Below are 22,032 nucleotides of genomic sequence, written 5' to 3' on the forward strand. Positions count from 1 at the left end.
CTTTGCAACACTGAGCATATTCTGAAGTGCACAGTCGCTTCCTCCCTGGTCAACTAGTTACTCAGAGACAAAGACAAGTGACTGCAGTGAGGTTAAAATGCTCTGTCCCTGTCTGCTTATCTTGACTTAGTAAGCTGCAAAAGTTTTTTGCACTTCTAAACTACTGAGCTGACAGAAGTAGTGACAGGTTGCAGGGAAGAGGGACCTGCCCAAAGACAGATTCTAACCCCTGCAAGCCCTTGTGCTTCATTGCACATGAAAATTTACTGATCCAGCAGACTGGTTGCAGCACTGGCTCACAAGTCGGTTCCAACATGTGTGGTGTCTTTTCCTGCAGTTACTCTTTACTCTCTCTAACAATGATTAAGGTGATTTGGCCTGACAAACATTAAATGCAAGTGACTTCAGTGTCCTTGTTTGGTAGGTGAACTGCATGCAAATTGGGGGACCCACTTTACCCCACTCCTAAATAATACAATAGTACTAGACACTAGGGATCAGAAAGGTTTGTTTTGGACTATGTGTCCTCTGAGCAATAGAGTAGATGCTCTAGGTTCTGTAGGTACTGGGAAATTACCAGACTAACTTGTTCCTGTTTGTCCTCTGGAATCTGTTGATGACGTTCTTTGTAGGCAGTGCCAATGCTGTACATTACATGAACCCAGGGCACCTGCTCCTCATATTGGAAAGTCACCATGTTCTTGTAATGATGGGGCTGTTAGGATGAGGAAGTAGCCCTTCGCTCTTCAGGAATCAACAAGTGGGCAGATTTTGCAGGCAGGTGGCCAGCCAAAAATGGTTTCCAAACAGATCTAGCATTGCATCCCTATTCCAGCATTGGTGATCTCCCAATGCCTCAGGCTGGTTTTGCTAGCGAACAAGTCCCTTTAGAACATTTGCTGTCAAGGCAGATAGAGGTTGATTGTTTCTGGATGTTGTCTTATTCTAGAGAAATAGAGATGTGCTTTTATGCTTTTTTTGTACGTTTCTTTCTCTTTTTTCTTCATTCCCAGAGTCATCTCCAGGATGCGGAAAGATAAAGTCACCCTCATTCAGGTTGCTACTTTCACACTTTGTTTCTAGTGCCTGGTAGGCTTGTGTAGTCTCTGTTGTAGCACCCAAGGCTGTGGGCCGACTAATGAAAACAGATAGCTGATGCTCCAGGGATGCTTCTGTTACCAACATGAAAATAACAGAGTGCACTGGGGCAAACAGAAGAGTCATTAGATAGAATTGTTCTAACTTTATGGTCAACCTCTCTATATATAGCTGCAGAACCATGGCATTAAAGTTTAATTGAGGGGATATTACACAGCACCCTTATTTAGTCTTCAAAACCTCTCCCTGCCTAGGACTATAATAATGGAGCAACTGAGAGTGGCCTTGTGCTTCAAGACTGACAGATTTGAGCTGCACAACTTCAATTTTTGTTCCAATCGTGTTGTCATAACTGGATCATCTAAAGGTCAAGCTGTCTCCTCAGGGGGTATCAAAATTAATATTGTATCTTGCTGGGTTACTAAACCTGCTTGCAAGCATCTCCCATCAAATGTGGGAAGCGACTCTAAAATGCCCCGAACTACTTCCGTCACCTACTTGAGTTCCATGCTAATATCAGCAGTCATGAGGCACAGTCTGTTGGGCTTGTGAAGGTATCAAGCAGCATCTTTGCTTGACATAATGTTTGAGGCAGATGGCATGTTCAGGAGAGCAGTACTACAGGATGATAAAGCCTAGAGGTCTTTATTCCATCTTTTTCAAAAGAAACTTGCTCACCACTATCCTGTACTGGGATCCACACTGACATGCAAAAAAGAGATGGTTGGTGGCTGCCTAAACAAGAACATTTTCAAAATAATGTAGGTCCCGTAATCTGTCCTGACATTAGCCCAGACTTTTCAGAGCCCTCAGGAGATTTATCTGCAGAGAAACTGTAAAAACTTGTGTTTGCTCTGTTGGTTTTATCTCGGATAGACGCACTCTTGTGTCATAGATGGGTGGCCTTTGCAGATGTTAAACTCCAGGTTTGTATAAAGGAAGTGAAACCCGTGCTGAGCCTGCCTTAGAGCTGCTCTTGCTTTCATTAAAACAATTATTATTTCAGTTTGTTTTCCCCCAAGTGGAGAGCAGTAGGAAATTAGAAAGGTCTTCGAAATGGACAATGAGCAGCTGAAGGCTTTGGGAAAAAAAGATTTTATGTTAAGAGGACGGGGAAGATTGATATCTTTTATAAGAAGATAGCTAACAGGTACAGAGTAATGAATGGGTGAGAAGATGGATGGGGACTTCTTTCCTGCCTGCTAATAATATGAAAGTCAAATTAGAAGGTGGTGAATTCACTCCTGATGAAAGGAACTATTTGTTCACAACCACTGCCTATGAAACTCGTTGCTGCAAGACAAAGCATTGGGGCAATGACTTACGAACTTAAAAAAAAAAAAAAAAGGAGAGAGTAAAACAATAACAGTTGGAACATCCAAAGCAATTGCAAAGATTAGGATAATCTAGGTGTTTTGAAAAGGCTCTAAATGTATTGGTTAGGGTATTATAAGGATATGAGCTAACTTGTCCAGCTCTTTTTTTGTGGTTTTTTTTTTTTTTTGCCCCTCTCCGGGGCTTTTTCCACAGTCACCTATAGCAGGGTTTGTGGAGCAAACTGGCTTCTGTCACTGGGAGACTGTAAGAGAGGGTCATTGCTGCTGCTGCAGTTGAATGTGGTAATGCATGCTTGCAAACCACCTTTTTGTGTCAGTCTTTCCAGGATTGCTAAATTCACACATAAATTAGGATGCTTTTGCTTTTCTGCTAAGTTACTGCCTTTGATAGTCCTTCACAAGTTGTCTTAGATCTGGAATGACGCTTCGCCTTTTGAGTACGTGCTAGGGGAGAGGCGGGTGGTTAAAGTTAGATTCCTTCTGACAGTAGGGATTTAGAAATTGCTGCATTGGCTCAGCCCTGGGATCTGCCTAGTCCAGGGCTCTGGATAGCAACAGCCAAAATCAGATATTTCAGAGGACAGCATGAGGCCACAGAACAGATTACTAAAAGAGAAAGCTGCCCTTTTATATCACTGGTGTTTGTCCACAGAACTGGAAAAGCAAAGGTTGAGAGTTTGTTTTATCCAACAGCACAAAAGCTGGAAAATCCCATTGGCTGGCTGATGCTAGTTAACGCTGATGTTTTGTATCCTCCAGGAAATTATTTATGTGCCTGTTTTCTCTTAGGAAAAACAGATATGTGCTTACCTTAAATGGCAAATTTATATGGTGGCTTTAAGTTGGTGTAAAACAAAGTAATACTTCTGCATAGTCTCACAGCCTAATTGTGTAGAGGGCAGCCACAGTGGGGTTCTTGTTTGGGAAACAACACCGGGCTGGGCTGGGAGGAGGCAGCAGCAGTGGTCACAGAGGGGTTCTGGCATGTGGAAAATGGGTGTCTTTTTCTAACACTGCTGCAAGCTATCTGGCTATCCTGGGGTGAGTCTGTTCTAGTGGTTTGGCTTTTTTGTTTTTTTTTTTTCTCCTTTCCTTTTTCTTAATCTTTTTTTTTTCCCCTGCTGTGGCAAAGTAGCATTTGTAAGAATTACATGTGGTTTCTCTCTCTCTTTTTTTCTTCTCTCTGCTGCTCCCACGTGGGAGTGGCAGTAGTGTCCCAGTCCTGTGTCGTCGTCCCCCGTCCCCCCCCCCCTCCCCCGACAGACAAGGACAGCTGCTGATGAAAGAGAAGCATGAAAAAAAAGAGATTGCTGAACTTTCGAAGTGGAGGTAGAAAAGGGAGTTAAATTTAGATTACCTTCTGCAGTGTCATCTCCTACACCGCTGTGGAACTTGCTGTACTCCTTGCTTGGGAGAGGACAAACAAGACATGCCATCGTAGGCACCAGATGATAAATTTGTTTATAAGGTTTAATTGTCTCTTGGCATGAAAATGTGAAATGAGGTCCAGTAAAATGAGAAACCTTCCATCAGGGCCAGTCACGTTTTTTTTTGGGGGAGAGGTGAATTAAAATGTCTTCCCATCACCTCTCTGATTCTGGAGAGGCCCAGTCCTGATCCTACTGAAATCAGGGGGGGTTGTTGCTGTTTCTTTAGTGGGACATCTGTTATCTGGAGGGGCTGAGAGTTGAACAGTGCTGTAAGAGTTGCTCAGAAAAAAATGGAGTCGTGGTGGTAAGCAGAAGGTGGCATGGGAGTGCTTTGGATCTCTGAAGGCTTTAGCCAGGTACCTGGAGTCTGGAGGTGCTTGGAGAAACCATGGTGGTTGCTCCTAGGGCTCCAGTGCTGTTCAGCAAGCAGCATCAAACTTAGCTTTCTCCTCAAAAAGAGCTTAAATGTCTGTTTTTGCTTAGCAAGATTTAATCGTCACTGAGGAGCTGTTGGCTGTTGCCAACGTTTTTAATAGACTCCCCTCCACGTGCAGCACCCAGTTAGCAGGGAGGAGAGCGCTGCTGCTCCTTCACGGCTCCCTGCCAGGGTCCCACACGGCAGCGCTGCCCAACAGCACGCAGCTCCCGGGTGCAGCGAGCTGCCTGCTCTTACCCAGCAGCTCTCTTCAGGTTCAGGGCTTTTTTTTTTTTTTTCTTATTTTGTTTCAGAACTGCCCGACCTGATGTCATTTCCCTCTCGCAAACACCCCGGCTGGGCTGCGTCTGAGATATGTCACGGGGAGTGGGAGGAGGAGGAGGGGGAGCCAGCGAGTGCGTGCAGTGTCCCAGGACCCTGTTTACTTAGCATTCCCAGCCGAGGAAGCCCTGGTTTAAATAGCATCGGAGGAGCGGGCTGCCCACAGCAGATGAGGAAATGGTCACTGTGGGGCTTTAAGTTTTTGCCTTCCCATGTGCGGGTGCGGAGGATGAGCCTGCAGAATGCCTTTCCTCCTGGGTCTCAGACAGGTAACTGGCTTTGGTGTGGTGGGAGCTGCTCGCTCAGGTGGAGGACGTGACTGCTTTTATTTTTATTCCCTCCCCCACTAAGGAAATGATTTCTGACTTTCCCAAAACAGAACCGCACAAACAGCGCTTCCCCACCCATGGCATTTGATTGGGGAGCGCGGTAGCATGAGAGACGTGTTTTATTAGCGAGGAAGGAGTAAAACTGCGAGCCGGGGAACGAAACTCTTGTGGTTGTTGGAGGCTTTGCGGCAGGGTGGCTCTTGGTGTCGTGCTCCTGTGCGGTTTTTATTTGTTTGGGTTTTAGGGTACTTTCCAGAGTCCTTAATATGGAATTGTGTTTACATTGCTTAAAAACATGCCAAACTTGGAACCATTTTCTTGTGCAGGCAATATTTTGAGCGTTAAACTGTGGTGTTGTGTTTGTTTTGTTTGGTGTTTTGTTTTGTTTTGGGTTTTTTTTAATGATATATTTTCATATACCTCATGTCTGACAAAGGTCACCAAATGGAAAATGGCAGTGTGCTGTGACCCTCAGTTCGGTGACTTTTAAATTGTTCTGGGAGAGTTTGAGCTTGAACAAGAAACTTGTGATAATTTAATAGCTGGTAATGTCGAGTGGAATGAGAAACGGTAGCAACTGCCCAGCTGCTCCCCGCTGGAGGAGGTGCCAACTATTTGTTCCTAGGCTCGGGAGAGCAAACCCTTTTTTTGGTCTGGGAGGCACGTCCGTGGGGGAATCTAATTGTAAACTCTTGCTAGCACTGCTGGGATCTGTAATCCACAATAAATAGATATTGCATGATATCAGAGTGCTGCTTGCAGTTTCTAATTTAGAATTAAACATTCCAGAGCAGACTGTAGCATGTTCTATACTACCTGCTTTCAGTTGTTTAGAAACCGAGGCGAAAGGACTTGCAGCACGCTGCTGAGTAAACACTGCTGTCTCTCTTTCCTTATCAGTTCAGTTTTTGGTGAAACGCAGCTCCCCTCCTCCCTCCCACCCTGCTGAACTGAAAACAGTTTTACATAAGAAACTACCTCTAGCACAATGACCTTCTGTAGCTGAATGCAATGGCTATCATAATAGTTCAGTTGTTAACACTCGGGGCAAAGAGACTTTCCCTAAAAACCTCGGAATCCAGGAGGGACGTTTGGGCACGAAGGCTGAATGGCTTTAGGTAACTCAGCTTGCGGTGAGACATAGCTGGCTTAAACGGGGAGATTGCTCAAGTCTCGTGAGTGTGTTTTTCACTAAAGTTCCTATTTCTAAACGAATCTTTTTGGTTTAGAGAGGTGTTTGGGACAATTGAGGTGCGGCATAAAGTGTAAAACCAGAAGTTAGGTGTAATTTGGCTTAATTTACTCAAACTGCGAACATTTGTTTATCTCAGTGGGCTGGATGGTTCTTTTTTCTCTGCTTGTAACTTTTCGGCATTGACACAGACATTTACAGGAAGCAGAAAAAAGGTGTTGCCTCAAGAACACAAGAGCAAAGCTCTTGACTATTTTTATCCACTGATGAAGAATATAGTGGGAAAGAGCTGCTTGTGCTGTTTGAACTTTTCTTAGTTTCAATCATTTTGAGTTTTAATCGTTTTTAGACAAAAAAAAAAATTCTAAATATTTGTGATTGTGTCCTGCGTGCAGACAGTATTCAGAAATTTCTTTTTCCACTTCTAAAAGAGCAGGGAAAAAAAGGGTTGTTAGTGCACAGTGCTATTTAATAAAAAGTGTGGGAGGAATTCAGAAACATCTCGTCACGCATCCGCCTCTATTGTCTCTTGTGTTTGCACTCGGACTGTAAACACTTGGTTGTCTGGGATGCCCTTTGTTGTTGTTGCTCCCGCTCAGCACAGGGGATGCTGATCCTGCGCTGCACCTCGCAGGCACGGGGACGAGGTGCCGAGTGGGGTGCCCTCCCGTTAGCTGCGTGAGGAGGACGAAATGGTGGCGGTGAGAGCCCTGGCTCCCGGGACAGGCGCCCCTCCTCGCTGCTGCGCCGCATTGAACGACTGGTTCCCCTGCATCTGCCTTCACTTCTTCTTTGGGACCCAGTGGCACTGCAGCACGGCAGATGGACTGCCAAGCACGTGGTAAAAATAGGGTGGTAAAAATTGGGGGGGGTTTTGGTGTTGCAGTAGGGATGATGTTGAAATGCCTAAAATGCTAGGTCAGCTCTATTTGACATCAGTGCAACGTGGGTGTTTAAAGCTCCCGTCGCAGGAAACAGGGTTGCAGAGGATCTCAGCTTTCAGTTTTAAGTGAGCATTTCCTCCTAGGGTTGCAGGTGGAAGCTTGAACATGTTAGTCTAGTTCCCTGCATAAGTGTAAAAAAAAAAAAAAACACAACAAACCAAAAACAAACAAAAAAAAAACCCAAAAACCAACCAACCAAAAAAAAAAACCAACAAAAAAAGAAGGTTAAAATGTTAGATTCCTAACCTTTCCAGTTTTAATTTCAACTGCCTGAGGTTCTTGGTGTTGTCAACTGTTTGGTGGTTTAAAACAACAAAACGCAAGACAGCCTCCTCAAAGCTGTAATTTCCTAGAAACGTCTATCTTTGATGTGAAAGGGCTGGGACTACAGCTGGGAAGCTTCTAGCAAGGCGTGAAGGAAGTAAACACTTTCACGTGGCTTTTAAGATGTGAATGTGCAGTTCTTGGAGTCTGAAAGGGAAACTTGCGATAAAAATGAAACCACCGGCTCTTACTGAAATGTATCTCAGTGTTCACAATCTGTGAGAGGAGAGTGTTCCTTTAAAGATTGTTAGAGTATTTCTCCAAGATAAATGGATGCAACAAACCAATTTGTTCCTCAGATAAAGGTTAATAAAACCTTGGAGGCTCTGCATCCACTGGGGGTGAGGTGGATCTGCTGTGACTGATTAATCACAGTGATTTAAGTATAATTCTCCTGATGCTGGCATTAGTGAAGCAATAAATGTTGTGGGTTAGAATTTGCGTTTTGGAGACTGTTGTGCCTGGGACAGCTCAGAGGCATCGTTCCTCCTCCAGTTATTATACTTAAAGTATTTGGATGTTTGTACTTAACATCTTCCCCCCTCCCCCGCCCCTTTCAGCAAAACAAAATTTGTGGTGGATGTCTTATAAAGAAATGTCCAGACCTGATTTATTTCCTGGCCTCAGTTGTCTGTCAGAGGGCAGGCTTACAGAAATTTGTCCCCTGTTGTACTAGCAGGCGCTAACACCCAAGGTTCCAGTAACTCCCAGCAATCAAAGCCAATTACATCTTTACCAAACTTATGTGCTTTTGTTAAGTTGAACCCACCAAAGGCATGGCAGATGGTAGATTTTTTCTTTTATGTTCCAAAGGACTAACAAGTGTAGTATTGAAGTGTGGTATTCATGAAGACAGAAGATGACTGGAAGCTTTGGTGCACGCTCAGATGAGTGAGCTGCCCTGGTGATCCAGGGTTCCCCTGTGGTTCTGCCTGTCCATGCTGCAGTCCCACCTGCTGTTCTTCTCTGAAAAGATCTAGTGATTTTTTTATTTAACATAAATTTTGGTTAGGAACTGAGGGCAGCTGGCAAATGAGGAATTGTAGCAAACCCTATGGCAAGACTTGGCATTCCACCCTAGTATTTTCAGTAGCAATTTTAACTTACTACCTCTTGAGTCTCTTATCTGACTCATCTTCTTTGGTAGCTTTGTGTTTGCATTCTCATGAACTATTGCTGATGAGCTTGGCTCATCAACACCTGGTGATAGTCTGATAAGTGAGTTTGAGTAGAAGCCAAGTGATAACTCCTAGATACTGAGTGTCAAATACAGTTTTTGCAGTTGGTTGTTTCTAATGTATTTTAAGATACTGATAATTACTTCCGTTGCTTTATTCTAGGTGCTTAAAGAATATATATGGTTCAAATACCGATTGTGAGTTACTCGGGTTTTTTTAAATACATTTTTCTCAGGATTGTGTCCCATGCTTAAATCCATCCTGCTTTGTTGTTATGGGTGTGGCTGGGTACTGGAAGCAAGGGACTGCTGCCTGCAAGTAATGAGATTCGTGAAGTAACTAGGTCAGGATTTTTTTTTTTTTTTAAATTATTAAATAGGTGCTTATTACCAAAATCCCCTATGACACCTGTGAAACCAGAAGGTCTGGAGTGGTCACAGGTTGAGCCTGAGTCCTGTTAAAACCAGTAGTGTCTTGCCCTCTGGCGGATGCCAGCTTGGCAGTCTCCCTTCAGCCTGCTACTGGGCTTTTCACTGTGCCCCACTGTTTGTATGCCTGTTACTCAGTTCCTTACCTCTGTCCTTCCGGTATTAGTCCCCATCTCTTCCAGTTCAAATAGTAATTTGCTGCGTAGTGCCTTGACAAATGCTGTACCAAAGTTTGGAGAGAACAAGAAATTAGAATAGGTCTAAAGTGCTGGCTATGCTAGAAGAGAGGAATGGCATATAACGTGCCGCTAGCAGATGCAAGTCACATTTCAAAGTGTTTTCCAGAGTGTCTGGGTATTACCAAAGTTAGGATGAATAGATAACTCTTGCAGGGTGAATGACACATAGAGGCCATATAAATGCAAGGTGCTCATATTTAGGGTAATGGAGGCTGAATTTCTGTAGAAAGAGGAGATAGAGCAGAAAGCTAAAATGGTTATTAGATCTCTGTGATATCAACCACTGCTGATATCTGGTTACCTGGTTAATGCCAGCTGAGGAGTCATCTTTTGTAGGTGGTTCACTGCCAACTATGCACTTTTGAGCGTGGGCTGTGGTGTTTGTTGCTGCAGTTGCACATATTAATTTTCAGCTTGGAAAATAACCACACTGGTCTGGAATTTGGTTGTCTTCGTCTTTCTCCTTTTTGACATAGCAACAGTGTTCCCAGGTTAACTGCTGACTTTTGAGAGTAGAAAAGTGTGAAGTGCCTTGATCCTGTTATTGTAGTTATTGTATTGACTCCACTGTCAATCAGTTCTCATTTCCTTCCATTTCCTACAGTGGCTTCAGACACATAAATCCTAACAGGTTTAGGAGCATTAAACACAACCATTTAGTACAGAAAAACTTTACAAAAGTGGGATAAGGAGGTCTGATTCCATCCTTTCTTGCAGCAAGGAACAGTTCAGGCAACCTGAAGACCTCCATGGAAGCCTCCTGTCTTGATCATGTGTCAGATTTTGACCTTTAATTTGTCATGTAGACCTGCAGCAAAGGTCCAATACTAAACTGGAAGGTGAAGTAAATAATTGGCTTTTTTCCCTGGCACTGACATTTAATATTTGCAGTAGCTTCAGATATGACAACATATGGCACTGCCTTGAGTTCTCTTATACGTATCACTACTGGATATTTTGAGGATTATTTGTAAAAGCACTTGACAGCAGAAGTGTGCTACTGGCAGAGTTGGCAGCACAATTGTGGATTTATCACAAATGCCAAATATCAACAAGAAGATAAGTTTTACCCACCGCCCCCTTTTTTTTTTTTTTCAAACATAGTTGCTTTATGAAGTTTATGACAAGTGAACACTAATCCAGAATGCCACATCTAGAATATGAAGAGACTCTCCAAATGCACCGAGATGAGGTCTTTCCAACTCAGCTGGTTTAATGAGAAACAGCCTGCACCGGATTTAACAAATGGGCTCTGTTGGACCATATGGGGAGAGAAAACATATTCCAAAACTGCAGAACCTTCTCCTGAAAGCTCCTGGCTTTGAGGTGGGCATCAGGGATCCAGTGAGTGCAGTTTCTCAGATCTGCATCAACTCTTAGCACAATGCAAAGGAGGCAGTGATGCACATGCAGCCTAGAGTACGTGCTGCTTTACAGGGCAAAGCCAGTCCCTTGAAATTAGCTGGAAATCTCCTAGGCTTTGCAGGTGGGAGATAACAGATAGCATGTTCAGGTTCTTGGTTGCAAAACAGAAATATTCTACTCTAATGGAGTTGAATGCTCTTTGAGAGCAGACCTGCGTAGATGCTGCTTAGTAATCCTGTCTGGAGGCATCTACAATTAGCTGAACAAAGGCTGGTGGGGAGAGATGTGCTTGCCTGGATAACAAGAAAACAAGACTGTCCTTCAGCAGGGAAGCCTGCATTGGAATGTGATAGCCACTGGCTATTGGAGAAGAAAGTGCTTTCAGAAACCCTCCCCCTCGTTTTCGTAAGACTACCTAAAAAATCAACAAAACCTCTTTGTAGTGGTTCGATTTAAAAGTCCGTGCTGCTAAGAATGATTAAAAATGGTCATTACAAGCACTACTTGAAATGGAAGCTAGAAACAAAGGCAGGTCAATAAAACGTGAGTGCTCCAACTTTGCCTCTATGAGATTTTTTTTCTCCATATATACTTTTCTTACCTGTAAAACTACTCTTTTGGTCTTGTGCATTGTCCAAGCCTGATGGTGTGAAAGAGGAAATGGTGTGCTTTCTCAGCACAACCACTTGCGATGCTGTTTCCCGGAGACATTTAGGCTATAGATAACTATATTGCTGGTATGTCTTAAGTAGTTACCATTTGGCAGGTAGGAGGTAGGAATAATACAACACTGATGGTATGGAAGGTGTGGTCTGGGGTTTCACTAAAAATTGGAGCCTGATTGAAGTGCTTGGCGGTAGGCAGAAGATTCCTACCCATGGTCCCTGTCATGACCTGTAGTGATGGCAGTGCATAACATCTTCCTTGGCTTGCAAAATAGTGCAAGGAACTGTACAGTAGCTCGGTTTTTCACAGCAATGTGTCTTAAGTGGGGAGAGGAAAGGAGACTGAAACACTCAATCCGAAGGTGACACCTGTAACATGTCCTGAAACAATGCTGTCCTTGTGCTGGAATCTTTGCCTAGTAGACTTTTTCTGAAGATTTGTTGCCTTTACGTTTTATCTCTTTCTCTGTGCCAGGCTGAGTAATCTAGCATTGGAGGTAGCTGTGCTCTGAGCAGGGGTCAGGCCATGTGACCTTCTGGGATCCTTTCCAGACTAAATTATTTCTTGGTTCTGTGAAACTGTTTGGAAACAAGGGTGACAGTTCTGGGTCTGACATGTGGCACCAAGTCTTGACGGCTCCGTGTTACCAGAAAACCATCGGTGACTGGGCTGGCAGAGGGCTGCAGAAAGGCTCCAGGAGGAGCTACGTGGACTTTGAGGAGCATGGCTGGTGGCTGTCACTGCAAGGACTTTGAAACTTTGGACCTTCTGAACTGTGGGAGCCAAAAGCTAAATGTGATACTCTTCAAAGGTACAAGCGGTACCAAGGAAGATAACTTCTCTTGGTCAGTGTGTTAAAATAAAAAAGGCAAAAACAAAAAAAGCAGTAAGATTTGAATTCTACTTTAGATGGGAAAGCAGGATGTTGCTTGAGACTTTATCTCCAAAGGCAGGCAGGAACAACCTGCCTAGCTGCGGAGGATCTTCTGTTCAACAGATGCACCCATCCCCTCATAGGCCTGTTTGCTGGCTGGGCTAACAAGAAGCAACCTTGGCGCACAAGCATAGGGCATTGAAGAAAGGTCATTTCAAATATAATAAAATTGGCAAGGAGTCAGTTCAAATGAAAGGATAATGTGATGAAAGTCTCTGAAAACAACTGCTGCAAGTTCTTAAGAGGTAAAAATACAGTGATGTTGAAGCTTTTACAGGTTGCTGCTGCCAAAAGACAGTGATATGTTCCTTATTGCTACTCTTTGAAGCAGACAACACTGAATGCAACAAATTTTGGGGGAGTAAATATAGGGGTCCAGGACAGATCAGTGTTGAGATCCAGAGGAGTTCCTGAAATGGCACTGTGAGAGACTGTTCTTTAACCAACTTCACGTGATTGATTTACTGGTTCAACAGATCACGTTGATTTTCATGTGTCACAACTGCAGACCTCAGCTGCTCGCTTTCTGGCTTGTGCATTATCAACAGGATTGCAATTTTGCAATGGGATCTTAATTTCTCAATTCTGTTGATGTGAGAGCCAAAATCTATGCTGTTTGTCAGTTGCATTAACTCTGCAAGGCCAACAAAAATGACAAGTGTAAATAAACTAATAAGAACAAATAAGAGAATAGATGTGTCATGTTCCTACTTGTTTTACTAAAATTACAGTTTTTGGAACGAATAGCATGTCCAAAGCAGAAAATGCTGTGCTAGTTCAACAGTGTCTCCTAAAAGTTGCTGTCAGCTGGAGATGGAAACACCTCCTTACCCTATAGGAAAATGTTGTGTCTGCTACTGGCATGCAGCATCTTAAGACAAGAATAGAAAATGTTTTCTTTAGCTACCTGCAATAAAGCAGTTTGACTGGTCTGTTCAGCAAAATGTTCTTCTCTTCCTGGAAGCGGGAGGCAGGTACCCCTCCAGCTTGTTGCCTCTGTGGATGAGTTTAAAGGAGATGGCCTGTTGGTGGTTTTTAGAGCCTTTTGTGGAAACCGTGATTCCTCTGGATGGAGAGGAAGCAGTATATCATATGCTGAGTTCTGTTTGCTGAACCGTGCCCTCACACAATAAAAAAACCTTTGGAAAGTTGCTGTGACCTCTTAGGAGAAAAATGCAGTGTGGGATCTTTTCTGTTGAAGGTTAGGTGGTAGGAAGCTATTCTACTTTTATAAGTTACATTGCTGCTCTAATATGGGTGCTCAGGTGAGGGACCTACAGGCCCAGTGTTGGGGAGGTACGGCTCCAACCGGGGTGCTGCGTGGTGGGAGAGTGCTGGTGCTCCCACAAATTGCCAAATAGGCTGAGTCATCTTAAGAACTTAGTGCAGGACTCTTCTGCATTGGAACTGCTGCCTTACGTCACTTGTTCAGTGAGGTGGTCCATCATTTGAAATGGACCTTGTGTTTTGCATGTATGGTGACTCCGTAGAGGCTTGTGAGAAATGTGGTCATGGTGCACTCATGTGAAATAGAGGAGTGGTGCAGTTCAGCAAGTGTTGGGATCCACCAGCGTGTGTTCATGTAGCCGACTGGTTCAGTTTGCTGCTCTTCCTAGCTAGTTGGGTTTTGTTGGGCTTTTTTGTTAGGGTTGTTTGTTTGTTTGTTTGTTTTTGAAAGATGATACTTACACAATGAATTCTTTCAACATGACTTTCAGGATAAACCTCCCCACATTTTCTTTGCCTTATGGTAAATATTAAGTGAAAGAAAGAGAAAATTTTAAGACTTCGTTACAGTTTTGTTTGCAACATCAATACTTTTAGTTAAGATCTGTTTATTTCTTAAGAATCTATGTAGTGTCTTCTAGCTTCCAGGTTGCCCCAAAGCCAGTTAGAGGATGTACACATGACAACCTGTAAAATGCTTCTGTTTTCCTGTGTTTTGTACTTTTCCCCACCCATGTTACCAGACTAGTAGGAAAACATGAACTTTTGTGGAGCAGTGCACCATGTGGGAGGACTGAGGCCTCGCCCCGTCGTCCTTTTCCATCTTAAGTGTCCTGAGGACCTGCTGGGTGATACATTACAGCTGATTTGGCTTTGCTCCTGGACTACTTCGCTATTCCAGGAAGAAGTTTTACAAGAATGCTGATCTTCTATAAAGCACATGGCTAATTATGACGGAATCATTTTGGATTTGGATCTTGCAAGAACATACAGTAATTATCATTTAGATCTAAATGAATCCAAGCAGTCTCTTCTCTAAATTATAATGTTCTGTTTATGAATACATTTCCTCCACTTGGCAGTAATGCAGTGATATTGTGTAAAATGTGGAACAAATGACATCTCTTCTTTAAGAGAATGCCTGGCTCCCACAATGTGATAACTTTTAATGGAAAAGGAAAGGGATGATGAGAAAGCGGTGCTGACTAGATGCTAAAGCAATGTAACTCATGCGTTTGGAGATACAGGTTTTTCTTCTGAACAGTCCTTTTGTGGTTTTTTTTTTTGGTGATTCTTAGCTTTATTTCAACCTCTTTATGTATTTTAGAGTTTCCCAAGACCATAACTTGTGACTTTTCAAATGCTTACAGATCATTGAGTAAAAGATTACATTTACAAAAGATACTGACAAAGCATCTTAAAAGTGTGTCTGTTTAATTTTAGGACAAAGAAACCTGCATGGGTGTCAACAATCAAAGTTACATATGTGAAACGGGCCACTGTTGTGGACAATCCCAGTGTTGCAACTACTACTATGAACTCTGGTGTAAGTCCTTCCATTTTGTATGGCTTCCCTTCCTAATCTGCATGGCTCTCATACCATACTACAGATCTGGCTTGTGTCCCATGGGGTTTTGTATTCAGCCCGTGTTGTGCGTTGCCATTGCATTTCACTGCAACACAAACCAGAGTTGACCTGATGTGGCAAGGGAAATAGGGTTGTTACAGTGGATGTTGCCTGCTTTTAAGGAGTAATGGGTCATCTTGCCACCTTCATAACTGGAGATTTGTTGTTTTGTCTCTCACCGATTTGGGCAATGCTGAGAGTACTCAAAATAACATATGCAAGTGAGGAAACCGCTTGAGGGAGAAATACGCACAACACTAGAGTTTGACACTCTCAAACAGAGAATTAGTTCTGTATCTTTCATCTTATTGGTTTAGTTCTTTGCAAGAACGACAGTGTAAATCTGATCTGTCTTTCTGAAGCTGTCCTTTCGAGGACAGGGGCCAGGATGTTTATTCTCTTCATGACTCCTGTTTGGAGCACAGCTCCTTGGGTGGAGGAGGTCTTGGGCAAATCTTGTGGGCTGACAGTGGCTGAATACTGTGGGCTGTGAGGCACGTACATTGCCCATTGCAACACATCTTATCTACTCTTTTCCAAAATCTGGGATTTAAGGCTACCCATGCTTCGAGTGAGTGAGTGAGTATACCTGCTAAGTCCCTTTAGATGGCAGCAGGCAGGTCGAAGCAGGTCAGCAAAACTCTGGTAAAGATATATGGAAAAATGGGAAGTTGAAAGGATAGGAAGGTAAGAAATGCTGAATTTTAAAGGCAAACTTTTAGAGTTCTGATGGTGTCTTCCTGTCTTGAGGAGGAGCACAAAGGGTTGAACACTGATGTTGACATACTGTTGTACTGCCAGGAGCCTAGGCTGAGAAGGTGTCTTTGCTCCCAGAATTTAGAAGTGTGGAACTCTGAACATTGTACCTCCACATTAGAGACTGGAGATACAAAATACCGTTGGCTGTGGTAAGAAAGTAGCTTTTATGCAACTGTGCTATCTACCTGATCCCTCTCTTGTGTCCACAGTTTCACTTTTTCAAAGTAGCCTGTGTGTAGAAATGTATTATACATACAAAGAGTGTCACTTAACCTGGATCCAAGGACATGAATAGCTGACACTTCATCCCTTAGTCTAGAAACACACTTTTACTTTCCAATTAACCAGTGAAGCATGGAGGATGTGGCTGTAACTTAAACAGGACTCTAATAGACTCTTTCAAGACACGTGCATCAGCCTGTAGTGGCTGGCTGTGCCGATACTAATGGAAGAATCTGAATGTATTGCAGACCTTTTACAGCAGCTTTATCTTCAGAAGTCTCCAAACAGTTCAAGAAACTATTCTGGCCTGGGTGGGCAGCCCCATGGAGCCTAGTAGGCTGAGAAGAAGGCATGAATGTGTGGCTGCCTTGGACTGCCTGGGTCAGATCATAGCTGTCGGCAACACAGGCAGGACAGATGGCTGGAACTTGTTCAGACTACATGGGAATGCATGGACAAAGCACAGTGGGGAAGGTCAGACCTGGTTTTGGATATGTGTGGGTGGGAGTGTAGAGAAAGGGGTATGTATGCAAGGGCTTAAGGACTCCGTGGCAAGCAGGATCTAAATTGAGCAACAGCGTGGAGTACAGCTGCACACTGGAGCTTGTTGCACAGTCGCCGTGTTTCTCCCATAGACATCTTGAAAGAGAGGCTTAATTGACTTGCATACAAACAATACAAGCTGAACAATAGCCCCCTGCCATTTTAATGGAACTATTTTACTTTAACTGTCTTTGCTCTCTCAGTATGGCACAGACTTTTATACTTGGCAATGCCTGGCTGCATCGTAAAAGTTCTTGGAAGATAAAACCAGATTTTGTTAGAAGAAAGCAGAATATTTCAGACTTCTTTCCAGGGCAAGCACACAGGTCACGCTGAGCTCATGGGGTGAACATATTAGTGGCACACACTTCTGGATGGTTCTTCAGGAGGAATGGGTTTTGGTGTTGAGATTCACATTCCTTCTGCCTTGCAGAGAGCATCATATACCACACTGAGATGAAGGAAATAATGCAAACGTGAGACCTGTTCTTCTAGGCTTTCTGCAAATTCAGGCTAACATCCAACATTGATTTAAAATTGGTTAATGTTTTCAAAGCTTGCTTTGCCATGACGAATGTTAGAAAAAGATTTCGGAGATTGGGAGGGGAGACACAGCAGGGGGGCCATGTCCTTTAAATTTAAGAAAGTTTGTATTCTAGAGCTTGCAACCGCAACTCCAGAACTTATCTGCTGCTCCAGGAATTGCGGAATATCTTTGGTAGGTGTGTGTGGTGAGGCACTCTTAGGACCTTCAAGGTGAATAGCAGTGATAGTGTACGTAAACAGTTTAGCGCAGTGAATTGATGGTGTGGAGAGCAACAGCTTTACATGCTTAATAGATTAACTTTTTGAAAGTTAATAATAACTTTTGGTTAATGAACAGTTAAGTTAGCACCTTTTAAGTATGGCTTCACGGTTGTTCTGTGTTTTGATTTTAACCAGTATATGCATGTACTGAAGTAGCTTTTGAGAATTTTCTGTTCCTCTTGACCTTCTCAGACCACCAGTGCTATTGTGTGCCTGAAAACTGATCACCTTGCTAGTCCTATTGAATTAAGTCCTCGATTATTTACCACCACAGCTTCTTGGGGAGAAGAAGCAGAGGAGGGTGGCATTTGAAATGGAAAGAGAACTAGTCTGTATTTGCTGGACATGCCTTCTGAAATGTGATCCTGTCTTGGGCCACTTGGAGTTTTTCCTGTAAAAGATCTTTTTCCTCGTTTAAGAATTTGAGGGAAGTTTGTCTTTGAAAGTGGCTGATCTCAACATTTCTAGACAGCTAGTAAGGTTGCAGTAATTATAAACCAGTCTTTGAGGCTCGTGGGAAAGGATGCAAAGTCAAGGTGGTATTTTGTTAAGGGGCGCAGTGGAGGACTGAAGAACATGATATGCCAAGCAGGTGGACAGTCTGTGTTTAAAATTAGATAACGGCCTGGTTCACATTCCCCACCCATCTCTTATTTAAAAAAAAAAAATAGTGCCCTGTTGCCAAATAATAAAACTATATCTAGATTTATATATGTAAGTTCAGTAGCTATGTAAAGGTCTGATTGGTTCTTAGCTCAATCTTGGTAGCTGGTAACGTGGCGGGGGAAAGTGCAATATGTCTTAATTTTCTTGGAATAGAATTACAAAAAGTAAAAGGGAAAAGAAGCAGCTTTACTGCTGCATTTCCTCGCATGGGGAAACGTGTTTGTTTGGATGGTAGTTGAGCTGGTTCAACATTTTAGCCTAACAGTTTCTTTGGGCTCCCCAGAGAGCTCATAATCCCCAAGGGGGAGATTGTGGTCTTGGGAGAATGGCAGCAGCCGCTAGATTTTGCTTACTAACAGTTTTTTCTTCAGGTCTGTTATGATGTGATTGTGATTTGCTGGAGTTTTCCAACGTTGGTCTTTGCCCAGGCCTGACAGGTGTCTTACTGCTTAAAAATTCCAGAATACCACCTCTCAAAATACAAGAGAGAAGGTAATGGAGGAATGCAGTTCCCACATTTTGCAAACTAAGACTTAAGTCTCAGATGTTCTGGATTTTCCCAAGTTTATGTGTATAGCGTGGACTGAAAACCAAATCCGGATCTCCTGACATCCATCCTTGTGTCTCTCCTTGCCTGTTGAGGACCAGCATGAAATTAGATGATTCCAGGGGCTCTGAACACAACAAGCAAAGCCATAGAAAGTATTTTGCATGGTATGGTTGGAAGGATAGCATGCTGTGCTTCAGGAATTGTGGAGCATGGAAACAGGCAGCTGCTCAGTGCATGCAGATGATTTTGGTTGTAAGATTTCAAAGTTAGAGGGCTTAGCCCTGGGGTCATTTAGGTACTGTACAACAAACCTGCACTGGCAATGAGTAAGTATTCAGATGTTGGATGTGCCTATTTTGCATCGTTTTTGCTGCTTTAGCAGTGATACTGAGTCCCCCTGTTTCTGAAAGAAGAAAAAAAAAGAAAAAAGATCTTGACTGGGCCCTAGTGGAAGGGTTGTACAGGAAAAAATGTTCTGTTTGCGGGCAGCACAGTTGATGTTTTTGCTGAATTTGAACATTTTGCTCATCTCTGCACGCTTCCCCTTGGAATCTCTAGACAGCTCTTTTCCCCAAAAAGCACACTGCCAGAAAATTTTGGCAGAGAACCGGTTAGTTGCTAAAACTAAAGCAACTGCTGTACCATGTACATGTTCCAGGTCAGCTTTATAAGAGGAATTCATTTCCAAGACTTTGCTGCAGTCTCCAAAGGCCTCGGTCAAACACCACATCAGTCCTGCGTTTTCTTCCTCACCCCGTGTTATCTTACCCTTCAGTATAACCACGTCCTTTCTCAAAGAGGGATTTGCTCTCTTCCTTGCCTTTCCCCAGCCTCCTACACGGTTGTACTTGCTTTCTCTTTCCTACGTGTATCAAACATCACCTTTGACTGCTGTTACTCCTCAGCTGGTGCTTCAGCAGTAACCTTGCCATGACCAAGCCTAGCTGAGTGTATAGGGCAAGCAGAACATGTGTCACAACCATGCAGAAACTCATGATAAATAGGGTCACCAAGGGAGTCATTTCCTGATTTCCTTGCACTTTTTGTAGCCTAATCCAGACAGCAAAATAATCTTAGTCTTGTTTTGGTGTGGCTCAATAAAATTCACAAATCCGAAGAAGGCAAGCTGTCTTGTATAGTCTGTGCAGATACTGACTTTTGCCCCGTATGGCCTGCTTCCACCTGCTCAGTGTTACACAGCAAGGAAAGGCAAGAGAGCTTGCTGGTGCTGTTTCCCCCGCTACGTTCTGTACCTCCAGCCCAGCTCCTCACCAGGCATCCAGATCTGTTGGTGCAGACTGTTCTCCAGATCTTGTTCCCAGATGTTCTGGACATGGTATCAGCTGGATGTTCCCCCCGATCTCTGTTAGACCACTGTTCAACAAGCATTTTACCAGTGTTGATGTCTTGGGAGGAGTAAATCAGCTGGAATTCATTGGACTTACAAAGGTGTCTTCTGGAGCACAGGAGCGACTGCTCTTCAAAGGCTCCCTCCCCAGGAGAGAGGCGTAAAAACAGTGTCAGCAGATTTACTGCCTCAAGGTGACTCTCATTGCAAGATAAGAAAAGGATTTTTCTGAAACCTGTCTTTTTCCATCTTATCTTGTGGCAGTGGGTGTACCATGTATACTGGACACTATTCTGAAAAGTAGAAACCAGCTGCAGTTAATGTCCATCTCCTTTTGTCTGAGTTACCAGCCTGGGAGCAAGCGAGCAGGAGTTGGAGATGTTGACTTCAGCTCTTTTTTCTTTTGCCATTGTACTCCACAAATACTGAGTAACTTTTTCCTGCAGTGTGGTCAGGCTGGCGCTGCAATTCCACTGATTTAAACTGACATAAAACTGTCACTGAAAGTCACAGTCTTTCCCTTGCTGCTGTTGTGTTTGGCAGATGAGTTCCAACCTGCTCTGGTTTTCTCAAACCAGTTCAAAGCACAGTGGCACACAACTTTGCGCTGGCACGAGGAGGGGTAGAGGAGGCAGCAGAAGATATTGACTCGTGTCGACAGGCTCGTGCCTGAAGTGGCAGGAGACGATGCAGTCTCTGTGCCAAGCACACTGTTAAACCCAAGTGGAAAGTACCAAAGTTGTGGTACCAATTAAATCTCTCTCCTATTTTTGATGGTAGCGTTGGCCATGAAAGGCATTTTTTTTCAGCCACGGCTGACTGTGAGGCCACCATTTGGGACATCACTTTTTAGTCAATGAAATTGTCCCACTTCTCCTTCTGTTCAGAACCGGGTCTCCTGGAGCCAAAGCTATTACCCAGATGCTTGTCAGGCAGACACAAAATCACTTTGCAGTATGTTTTGGCTTGCTTTTAGGCAACTTCCTGCCAACAGAGTGATGGCATTTGCCCAAGTTTACCATGAACTTGAGGGCAGATTTCTCTGTTCCTACCCTTGGAACGCTCCAGAAACGTTTTCCATTTCACACAGGATAAAAGGAGCTTCCCTCAACAGGGATGCTGATGGCAGCATCCCAGGCAGCAAACACAGTACAACATCGGACTGAACATTACTCCCCACTTTTTCATGAGATGGGAGTGCTCTGGATTTTTTTTTTTGTTCTTAAATTATCTTATTCTTAATTATTCTTAAGTTTGGGCAGAGCTATGATCAGTGTCCCAGGAAAGTTTTTCTTGACACTTTAAGCCTGGTGTGTTCTTTCATGGCTGCTAGAAAACATCTGCGGTGCGTGCCCATATGAGGGGCTCCCTTTCCCAAGGAAGCTGTAAATATAGCCGCCTTCTTGTTCTTAGATATTTCCTCTGGTTGCAAGAGATGACTTTCATGGGAGGTAATTCTGTTCCGAGATCTTTCTGCAGCTCCCATTCTAACTCTCTGAGCTTGGCGCTCATGTAGAGCTTACAGCTCTGAACCTGTCTGATGTTGGGTAAAAGGCTGGTGCTTTGTTTTTTATTTTTATGAAAGGTTTTGATACTCTGGCAGGGAAGTATTTTGGCAAAACTGACCTCCTTGGCTGTGTCTGATTCACCCTTTGGTTGCATCATTATCCACACATTGACATCACCAGTGAATCTGACAGAAAATACAGCAGTGCTTCTTGGGACTCAGCCTTTTTTGAACTGGAGAGCATTTCAACTTCGAACACTTCCATAAACTAAGAGCAAGTCTGAAATTGGCTTCCAGTGTGACAGTCTTCTGGTGCATGTTTAGCTCCAAACTGGTGCGTCACTTCTGTTGGTGCTATGTATCAGCAGTTGTGTTCCCAAAGACCCTTTTTGCTTTCTGTCTGGCAATGTTGCCCTCAGGTTGCCATAAGCTTTTGTTTCCGATGGTCACTGCCAGCTTGGCTGTGGGAAATACTTTCTTTCAAATGAGACATTTAATGGCAAACTTGGCTCAGTTTGCCCAGTGTCTCCCAACCTTCTCTTCTTTACTGGTGAT

At 43.5% G+C, this 22,032-nt stretch overlaps 1 protein-coding gene across 14 annotated transcripts in view; it reads left to right on the forward strand.

Moving 5' to 3' along the window:
* The window catches only part of WBP1L (WW domain binding protein 1 like), a 58,739-nt gene that overhangs the window by 29,135 nt on the left and 7,572 nt on the right, over positions 1–22,032 (forward strand). For 2 of the 14 annotated variants that reach the window (XM_086751942.1, XM_086751941.1), the window contains one exon: positions 14,892–14,994. In XM_086751942.1, the coding sequence (XP_086608068.1) occupies positions 14,892–14,994 (103 nt within the window). Of the gene's footprint in view, positions 1–4,604; positions 4,892–5,387; positions 6,070–6,742; positions 6,985–9,834; positions 10,583–11,761; positions 12,467–14,891; positions 14,995–16,339; positions 16,531–22,032 lie in introns of those variants that run through there. The other 12 variants (XM_086751938.1, XM_086751948.1, XM_086751939.1 and 9 more) reach the window with 12 other exon arrangements.

This window comes from Chlamydotis macqueenii, chromosome 7 (assembly GCF_036417535.1).
Source record: "Chlamydotis macqueenii isolate bChlMac1 chromosome 7, bChlMac1.mat, whole genome shotgun sequence".
NCBI classification, from domain to species: domain Eukaryota; kingdom Metazoa; phylum Chordata; class Aves; order Otidiformes; family Otididae; genus Chlamydotis; species Chlamydotis macqueenii.